At 35.8% G+C, this 10,933-nt stretch overlaps 1 protein-coding gene across 1 annotated transcript; it reads right to left on the bottom strand.

Moving 5' to 3' along the window:
• Positions 1 to 6,868: 6,868 nt before the first annotated feature.
• Positions 6,869 to 7,804, bottom strand: LOC141816493 (glucan endo-1,3-beta-glucosidase-like). The gene has a single exon (XM_074704265.1). It carries the CDS (start codon positions 7,712 to 7,714, stop codon positions 6,869 to 6,871), a length of 846 nt encoding a protein of 281 aa, XP_074560366.1. The 5' UTR covers positions 7,715 to 7,804.
• Positions 7,805 to 10,933: the final 3,129 nt, after the last annotated feature.

The following is a 10,933-nucleotide window of genomic DNA, read 5'->3' as shown; positions in this document are numbered from 1 at the left end:
ATTTCTTAAACATGCATAGTCAATCATTGATTATTTACATTGTATCATAAACATGAAAATCATTTCCTTTTGAAAATAGGTAAACATAATCATCATCATTTTGGGGATCTCTGACTTGTACCCATTCATTTCTTCTGCGCGCATACATACCAAGTAGTGCGAGGTAGCTAATCCCGACTACACGGTTACTAGGTCTTCTCATATGTCCTTCGACCTAGGGGCGTTTGGCTGCCTTAGGGTGCCCTTCCCTTTGAATCCTTTCCAGGATTCGGTACAAGCCATTCATTTAAAGTAAAATAACTTTCATAAATTTCCTTTTCATTTTCACGTGAATGTTCTTTAACCTTTTTCTTTCATACATGGTGAACATCCACGTGGCATTACATACATACATTTGACATAAGGAATTATAAAGTCCTATGTCTAAAAACATGGAACCTTAATTTGATCAACCCATAACTTTTCCTTTAAGATGGTCAAACTTTCCTCGGGTTCTTAGGTTCTTAACCCAACATGATGTTATTTCTTACGTTCAACATATCAAATAAGCCTTAATCTAGGTTTGGTTGAGCTTCCTAAACATGCTAGCATATCAAATCAAAAAATTATATCTCTGTAATCGATCGAAAGATCGACTTATAACCCTCAATCGGTCAAAAGAATGATAAAAGTCTAGATGCAAAAAGTCTAAGATGATAAATTTATCACCTTATAACCCTCAAAACCCTAAACCCTAAACCCTAGAAATTATCGAAGGAAATTTCGGGTATTACATAAATAGAGGAAAAATACAAGAATCAAAAAGTACAAGTTAAATAAATAAATTAAAAATAAAAATCTAATTGTATTTTTCTTAAAAATAAAAACTTACTGCTTTCAAGTTTTTCTACATCTTCTAAAATTTCTTCAATGTCGAGTGGTTTCAAACTTAACCGAAGCTAATCTTGAGTACAAATAAGACATTCTACCACCCTAGGACTCAATGAACTCCTAAAACAATCAAGTACCCGACCTCCAGTACTGAATGCGGATTTTGAACCAACTGTTAATATTGGAATAGCTAATACATCACGAGCAATTTGAGCAAGTATAGGACATCTGTGACAATTTTGCTTCCACCATCCCAAAATGTCAAAAGTATCATAATACTCTTCAACTATTTCATTAAGATACTTGTCTAATTCTGACATATTTCCATCATAAAAAATTTGTGCCTTTTGTTTCTTATACTTTGCAACGATTGATTGTCTTTTCAAATCCATTTGACTCATATTTTTTGAAGCATTGCCTTTGTCAACTAATTCTGAAATAGATGGAACACTTGAAGTATTGCATTGAGGCTCCATTTTTTCCTTATAATTCTTGTACAAAGCAAATAAAGTGTCCTTTATTATCTTTCCTACTCTGAGATGCCCTTCTCATCTCCATATAATTTAATCAACATAAATTCTACAAAATCCAATTTATGCCTTAGATCAAGCACCACCGCAATATAAAGAAATTTATTCATCTTCTCAGGATCTCCCCAATACTTGTCAAATTTATTTTTCATTTTAATTCCCATTGAATACACATCAATATCATCACTTTCTTGCCAATCCTTCAATATGGTATGAATAGAACTAATCTCATGTGCAAAAGTATTAGATGTGACATATAAAGATCCTGAAACTTTTAATGTTAGCTCATAAAAAACTTGCAGTATAGATGCAAAAAGTCTAACATTATTCCAATCTGCACTTGTTGGCTTCTCATCAAAAGTCTTCAACTCTTTTTTAGGTTTACCATCTGATTCAAGTATCATCTCTCCATTTTCATTCAAAATAATATATTAATCTGTATGTTGAAGATCTAATTTAAAACATAGATCTTGTTCATCAGACTTATCAAAAGCTCTTTCAAATTTTTGAGCTGTATTCAACATCAAGAAAATTGAGTTCCATCTGGTTGGTACATCTAAACATAATGAGTTCTTGCTTTCAAATTTTTCAATCTCTACACATTCTTTGAACTTGTTTAATATAGAGGGAGATTGCTTAACATATTTAATCACATTCCTAACCTTCATCATAGATTGATTTATATCTTTTAAACCATCAGCAACAATCAAATTGATTATATGAGCTACACATCTCATATGGACATATTCTCCCTTCAAAATAGTAGAATCCCAATTAATTATCTTTTTTCTGAAACTATTGACAGCAACGTCATTTGAACTTGCATTATCAACTGTAATAGTGAAAATTCTATTAATTCCCCAACCCCTCAAGCATTTTTCAATAGCTAAACTGATAGCCTCGCCTTTATGACTTGTAATTGGACAAAAATTGAGAATTCTTTTCTGTAAATTCCAATTGGTATCAATAAAATGAGCTGTTAGACACATATAGTTAATTTTTTTGAATCGATGTCCATGTATCAGTGGTTAAAGAAATTCTTTGTGTATCACGCAATAAATTTTTCAATTTTTCCCTTTCAACTGTATATAATTCAACACAATCACGTGCAACCGTCCATCTTGAAGGAATTCGAAACTTTGGGCATACCATGGTCATAAATTTTTTAAATCCTTCTTTTCTACAAATTTGAAAGGGAGTTCATCCATTATAATCATTCTAGCCAATGCTTTTCTAGATGCATCTTGATCAAATTTCCAAGAAGTCAAATGCACCTCACCCTCTTTTGAACCTAATTGTAAACTTAACTGTGCTTGAGTTGTTTCAACAACATGAGGGTGTTTTCTACATGAGGTCATATGAGATTTCAAACTTGTTGTTCCATTCTTGTATGGATCACAGAAAAATTCTTTATTACAATATTTACATTTGGCTTTGATCTCCGATTGATCATTAGTAAACTTTATAAACTGATCTCATACTTCACTTTTTGGTTTCATTGCTTTTCTTTACACTGCCTTTCCTTTAGATTCTACAGTAGCTTTTGTTCCCACTGAAGGACCAATATCAGATTGTGGTATTGAACAACTATTATTAACATCCATATTTGATAAATCTCTTTCCATCAGTGTGATATGCACAGATACAGAATGTTGTTAAACAATATAATAAGATGTGATCATACTATTCAAATATAATTACAGAATGCACAAATACAGAATGCTATTAAAAGACATCAATGACTCTAAAACTAAAAACAGGATGACACTATCAAGATTTGATATCTACATAGTTAAATAGTTGAATTCAATAAGAAATATTATGGAAAAAATAACATAGATATCATGGAACAGTGGCTGTAGATATTATGGACATAGAAATATACCTGTAATCTGTGGTTGTGGACGGTGGTTGTAGACTTGAGGAGAGACTCGAGTCTCGGGAGAAAAGACAGAAGAGGCGGTGGCTGTAGACTGAGGTTTGACTCAAGTCTCGGTGGCTATAGAATGAGGTTTTAGGTTTAGGGTAAGTCGGCGGCGACTGGCGAGCACAGGCAGGATTGAGCGACCGACGATAGAGGGGATTAGGCGAGTGGGAGTGTGGGACGCGAAAAGACAGAAGAGGCCAAGACCGGGACACGAATCACGCGAGGTCGCGAGGAGAATCGCGACTCGCGACGGCGCTGAAGAGCGAGAATGAGGGGAAGAACCGAAGAGGAAAGTTGGAGAGTCGCGGCGGCGTAACGAAGCTACAGTCTGTGGAGGAGAGTCGTGGCGACGAACTCGCGACAGTGAGGGAATCATGATGAGAGACAAGGTCTGCCGTCTGCGGACTGCGGGAGTGAGGCGAAGTCTAATAAGTCAAATGAATCCAAATGGATTATAGAGGATTAGACACTTGGTGTAAGATGGTTGGAATTTCATGTGAATCATAGTTGGCTGGATACTTGGTAGTCAGAAGTCTAATAAGGAATTGACAAGGCAAGAAGTCCAAGTGGGTCACGATTGATTATACACTTAGTAGCTAAAAGTCTGACAGGGAGTTGACAAGATCGAAGTCCAACTCGATCATCAAAAACTAGACACTTGATAATGAGAGAAGTCCTAATAGGTCATGGTTGATCAGATATTAGGCATGAGATGAGAAGTCTAAACAGGTTAAGGAAGATCGAAGTTTGATAATGATGAAGTCTTGATAGGTCAAGGTTGATCGGATGCAAGACAACGAAAAATTTTAGTAGGTCAAGGTTGATTAAATGTCGGACAAAGGAAGTTCTAGTAGGTTGAGGTCAACCAGATACTATACAAGATGAGAATTCAGCTTAGTAAGACTGAAAAAGTAGTATTAGTCGATTGATATAATGGATCGATTGACCAATGGATTCTAAACAGCAAAATTAAGGTTTAAAGGATTTTTTAGGGGTTGCTATAGTATTTTAGGATTACTACAACAACTAGAGTTTTGTTATAGTAACCTTCAAGTTTATTATAGTACTTTGGGTTTATGGTTACTACTATAATATTTTTTCTATAGTTTCAATCAATTGAATTCGACAATCGACTGTTGGCACTATAGCAGTGACCAGAAGATTAAAAAATTGACTGTTTGTTTATCAGTAGATTGATAATGTTTAATAGTTGACTGATGATAATATAGCAGCAACCAGAAGGTTCAAAAATTGATTGAAAACTCGATTGATTGCCTATTAGTCCATTGGTGAGGTTTATCAATTAAGTGATGGTGGTCAAACTGAGCTGGTAAGAGTCATTTTGCAAGTGCAACAATCAAATTTGGTGGTCTTACCAGTGCAAGAACTGAATCAAATCGACACCTACAACTCTGCTAAAGAACTCTGGGAAAAATTTCTAAAGCTCTATGAAGGCACCTCAGAGATAAAACTAGTCAGACGGGATCTACTAAGGAATCAACTCAGCAATCTTCAATTGGAAAAGGAAGAAAAGGTGGCCCAACTACATGGTAGGCTCAAGGAGATCTTAACAAATCTCCACAATCTCAAAGAAATTATCTCAAATCGGGACACTTTACGGTATGTGTTAAATGGCTTCCCACGCACTCAAGAATGAGTATCCATTAGTAGACTCATACTATATTTTCAAGAACCTCGAGGTAAATAGTTTAGAAGATTTTTTCACTACTATAGAATTACACGAATCAAGATGTGTAAGTTTAATAGAAATAGAGAAGATAAATCACAACCTAACATTAAGAGCAAGACAAAGAGAGTCAAATTTGGAGTCTTCAATGGATGGAGATGAAGAAGCCTATCTGGTAAGAAAATGAAGAAAATTTTTAAAACTAACAAGTTTGATAAGAAACATGCCTCAAGACTGCTGAGAAAGAAAAGAAAAATAAATACTTCAATTGTGATGAAGAAGGTTACATCAAGAACAACTGACCAAACTCAAGAAGATGACGAAAGGAAAGGGCAAAAAAGACGAAGCTCAAACACAAGAATCTAAAAGCAATTTGGGATGACTCTTTAGAAGATTCAAAGTCAAAACAAATAGCATGGCTTGCACTGATGGCAACGCATCAAGAAGAAGACTAAAAAAGCTCGACATCAAGCGACGAGAGCAATAGCACAGGGGAAGCCTCCATAGACTGATGGACAAATCTAAGTGAGATAAGATAACTACCCTTAGATCAACTTTATGATGCTATTAAAATATTGTCTAGATTATTATGTAAGATTAGAAATAAATGCATAAAATTAAAATAAACTAAAGGAATTAGAAAATAAAATGCAAAATTAATTTTCTAAGGATGAACTTAAAAAGTTAAAGATGAAAATACAAAATTGAGGAAACAAATAGGAACTCAAAAAATAGAGTTAGAAATTTTTTTTATTGGTTCACATAATCTGAGTATAATGTTAAAGAACCAAAGAATAAAATTTAATTGACATGTATTAGTATTTGGAGGACTAAAATATAATTATAGAAATTTTAGGGGACAAATTAAAAAGTATCAAAATTATTTATTCCAAAAATATTTGATAAATCAAGTAGGTTTAAATTTATTTTAGATTCCAAAATATATCTTGACCACTTAGAAAAATTTATAAGATAATCAACCAAAAATTTTTTTTATTGTTGACTGAATATGTAAAAATAATTTCTTAGTATATTCTGTAATGAGAGAAGAGGGACACAGAGATTTAATATGGTTCGGTGATGTGTCTACTCCACAAAATGACCAAAATTCTCCAATTAGAATTAGGTTTAGAGTTAGATCCTATTTATATAACCCAAGCATATATGGTTTTTTAGACCAAAAATATCATATAAATCCGAAAATCCTAAATTAATCGGCACCTCTAGTATTGGACATGGCCTAGCTGTGTCCAAGAACACGACTGTGTCAAAATCATGCCGGATCCCTTAGACCTCGACACAACCTAGCTATGCTCTTTAACACGACTGTATCTAAGCCAAGCCAAACTGCTCAGTAGTTGACATGCTCTAGACGTACTACCCAACACGATCATGCTTGGGTCGTGCCCCGTATATGTCGGTCCAAATTTGAGTCATCTTCAACATATGCCTTATATATTTAGAAAATAAAGAACCAAAATATAGTCAAACTTTTTCTTTTCTTTTATACGAGTAATAAAGAAATTTATTGAAGAGAAGTATTCATGAGCTTAGTTAATATTCATTAATAAGTTGATCATTTTTATTGTTTAAACTATATATTTTAATCTCAAATAAATATATAAAAAATTTTATGAGCTTATGTCAAACTTGTTTATAAGCTTCATTTAAATCTCAATGGAGGAGAAGGAAAAGGAAAACAAGACTATTTCCTTGGAAAATGATAATTCAATTACCTAATCAATGACATTTAAAATTATCAATAATCATAGTCTTTATTTCATAGATAATATAATTTGAAGTGAAACAGAGTATTTCCTTACATTATATAATATAATATAATATATAATTAATCTAGTTAAATGAAATAGGATAAACTGGCTGTCCATCGGGATAGAACAAGCCAAAGTTCCTCTCTGTTTCCTCCCCATCCTTCTGGTTCTCATTAAACATTGCAAATATGTTGGCCTCGATCCCACTTCCAGGCCTCCTCGGCGTGCCCTGGCCCACATGTCGGATCAAATTCCGGTTATATGTTTTGGCGTTGTGGACGGATGCAGCAAAGCCCCCCGCCGACGGCCACCCGCTCTCTGACACGACAATCCTCACGTCCGATCCCCCGACCTTCTCTAGCGCCGCGTAGGCGGCGTCCACCATCGCGTCGAAGAGGTTTTGGTAGTCGAACGGGCCGTCATGCACCACCGCACCATCGGACGTAAACAAGGCGTAGTCGAGTGAGATCTGAGCACTGTTGCCCGCGTAGCTGAAGTACGGGTACACGTTGAAGAGTAACGGAGCCTGGTTTGAGGCCAAGAACTGCACTATCGAACCCATTGAGTCCGACGCGAACGCACCCGCCGATGGAGGGTACGACTGGCCGAGAGCGTTCCCGGAGACGGCGGTGGAGACCTTGATTTGGCTCTGGAGCCCGGCGGCGTTGATGGCGTTTTGGATGTTTTGCATGGCCGGGAGGACGTACTGAGCCAAGTTGGGGTTCTCGGGGATGACCTCGTTGCCGACGGCAATGTAGCGGAAGGCGACGCCGGAGAAGGCGACGATCTTGTTCTGGACCCAGTCGTTGGCGGTGGAGGGGTCGGAGGCGATGGACTGGAGGTTGTCGTTAGGGAGGCCGAGGATGAGCTGGATGTTGGAGCCGGAGAGCGCTTGGAGGACGTCTTGGTCGGGCGAGTAGATGCGCATATTAGTGATGCCGTTGGAGCGGTAGAGGGCGACGACCTCAGAGGGCGAAGGGAGATTATTGCCGAGCCGACCGTAGCAGACGCCGATGCCATGAACACCTGCACATAAACCACAACATTTAAGGATTCTCATGTTCATATAAATATGAAATTCTCATTCTCATTCTCATTAGGAGATTAGTCGATCGTACGTTACTTTAAATAAATAAAATAAGCTAGAGATTGTTGGAAATCTAAACCAAACATGCATTCTTGGAAGTCTAAATCAAATTGACTTGTTGGAATTCAAAACCAAATTGCTTAAGTTATAGGGGCTAATTAAGTTGTCTTGATTGTAAGTACATGTATTTGATTTAATGTAGGAAGAACCAAAATGTCTTTGGACTTCCTTTCTCATGGCTATATAAACCAAGTTGTAGCAAGGATAAAAAGCATTGTGAGAAAAAAAGCTCTTCTTCAAAATTGTTTCACTCCTCTTTTCTCAAATACTACATCTCCTCTCCCTTCAATTGGTATTAGAGCGAAGTGAGGTTCAAGAAAAATAACTTCCAGAAATATTGTGACTCCATTTCCGCATACTTTCAATGGAGAAGATTTTGATTATTGGAGCAGTAGATTTCAAGTTTGGTTGAAAGCTTTTGATTTATGGAATATAGTCGACAAAGGATTTCTTGAGTTCGAAGATGAAGAAGGCTTGAGTGATGCCGAAAAGAAAGCTTTGGGGGACAACCGGAAGAAGGACATTCATGCTCTAAATCAAATCAATCTTGCAATAGACAAAGTGGTGTTCGAGAAAATTCGCAAAGGAACAGCATCGAAGCAAGCTTGGGAAATTCTACAAAAAGCTTATAAAGGTGATGAACAAGTGAAGAATATTCAACTTCAAATTTTGCGATCAGAATTTGAAAAATTAGAGATGAAAGAAAATGATAAAGTTGCGGAGTATTTCACAAAAGTTGGTTCTATAGTGAATCAAATGACTTCAAACGGTGAATCATTGGACGATTTCAGAATTGTACAAAAGGTACTTTGTTCTCTTCCTGAAAAATATTTTAGCCTTGTTACTGTTATTGAACAGACAAGAGTTTGAAGAGCATGACTTTAGAAGATTTACAAAGTATCTTGAAAGCTCATGAAGTGAAAATTAATTTATTGTTTCCCCCATCACAACAATCTGATCAAGCTCTTAAATCCCAAGTTTCTATTGGAGGTCGTTAGAAATAATGTTAGTTTTTTTATAAATTTTATCGAGTTAGAATTTAAAAGTATTTTTTTATCTTTTATTAATTAGATTATGGATCTATTTAAGTATATATTATAAGTTATTTTAGAATAATTTTTTATCAATAATATTTATAGCTGATAATGTTTCTTCTTAAACGTCGAGTTTGATTGTCTATGTTTTAGTATTCTACGAAATCAATAAGTTTTAGATGATTAATTCTGATATTCATATGCCAATCAATAGATTCTGCTACATCACTTTAGTTCCAAAATATTTTCATAACTAACTGTCTTGATGCTCATATTCTCCACAAGTTCTTCCTTCTTTATGATTATTTCTGAACTAATTTCTCCTTGTTTCGTGCTTTTACATCATCCCTTGCATTGCATTATAGGGTTAGATAAAAACATACTACTACACGTCCACCTAGGAAGACTATACCACGTAGGGGTGAGGGATCCTCTCAATACCCTGATCCTTCGTATTTTCATAACACACCAGAGCCCCGATTTTTTTGTCAAGCCGCCCAGTACTTGTTTGAAACGACTAATTTCCACGTCATGGACTGTCGTTACATTAGCAAATCATTCTTTCAAACAAAAGCACCTCAGTTGTATGAGATCATCACTTTCTATAAACTAAAGTCATTATTTACCTGTACAAGTGATATCAATCTTGACCTCTGCAAGGAATTTTATGTCAATCTTCGTCATGTTGTCATTAATGACAACCAATATGTGTCCATAGTAGCAGGTATTTCAGTTCAGTTTAACACTGAAATTCTCGGATCTTTTTTAGGTCTACGACCTTCAGAGAACCCGTTCATTTGTTTTCTTGATGTTGTTGGTCCTATCACTGGCTCTTTTGCCCATGTTACCTTGAACCAAATTCATGAACACTATTTTGGTACCCCCAGAAATCCATTCAAAAATATCTTTCATGCCACTAGTATGTCTGTCCATAAATTATGTCTAGTATAGAATTATACTAGATTGTGTTCTTCCTATTGTGACCCGAGGTCGGGCAATGATCTAAATTCCCCACTTGATTATGATGTATGCTTTAGAGCAACATCTTGACATTGACATTGCCCTACATGTCTACTCTTCCATCCTTTATTGCTCGGGTCCTACAAATGGCAAGCTCTATATGCCATTTTGTCACATCATCACTCAGTTTCTTGCATCTAAGGGCATTGATGTTTCGGTAGGTACCATTCGCCACTTATTAAAAGATTACGACCAGATAGCACTGCGACATTTGAAGTTGGCAAAGATAACGTACCATGCTGGTGCTATAACGTGGATTCGTGACATTGAAGGCGGAGCTGCGAATGAGTCTTCCGAGTCTGAGGAAGATGAGGATGCACCTGCAGCACTTGCTACTGCTCCTCCTCTTGCCTAGTGCACCCCCCACACATGGTTTTGAGGAGCGATTCACTCATTTGGAGGGGATGGTACATGACGTTGGTGGTTGATGCAGTATGTTTGTATGAAAATATTTTATTTATATATTTTTCCCTTAATTATTTATTGTGTCACTTACACCCATCAAAATTAATTATTTATTTATTACCAAACCTCTAACTATCGTCTTAAGTAGTATAGAGAGGTCCGGGTCGTCTCTCTCTCGGATTCAATGATAGGATGTTTATTTTAGACTGTTGCAGGGTTTTTATTATGTTTTCTTTATTCATTTCTATTTACAATCAACAATCAACAATCTTATTTGCATTAACATACGATATACCAAATTATCCATCATCATACAACAACACATTTATACACATATACAAATCCTATGACATACAGCAATAAACACAACATCCTACAACATAACTCAAACTAACATGAATTCTACAACCACATACGATAACTAAATTACAAGATTATTTACAAACAAACTACAATCTACACTTTTTATATACAATACATATAAACCATACCAGATTCACACAATGTCCTGCAAGTTTTACACTAATCACACAACACTTTA

This window comes from Curcuma longa, unplaced genomic scaffold (assembly GCF_044706935.1).
Source record: "Curcuma longa cultivar G26 ecotype Majalengka, Jawa Barat unplaced genomic scaffold, ITB_CL_G26_1.1 contig_16968, whole genome shotgun sequence".
Classification (NCBI taxonomy): domain Eukaryota; kingdom Viridiplantae; phylum Streptophyta; class Magnoliopsida; order Zingiberales; family Zingiberaceae; genus Curcuma; species Curcuma longa.
The sequence above is the reverse complement of the archived record's forward strand: the minus strand, read 5'-3'. Positions and strand labels throughout refer to the sequence as shown.

What these genes read in the sequence shown, in the direction of transcription:
- LOC141816493 (XM_074704265.1), bottom strand. Translation starts at nt 7,714, where the DNA reads ATGCGCATCTACTCGCCCGACCAAGACGTCCTCCAAGCGCTCTCCGGC.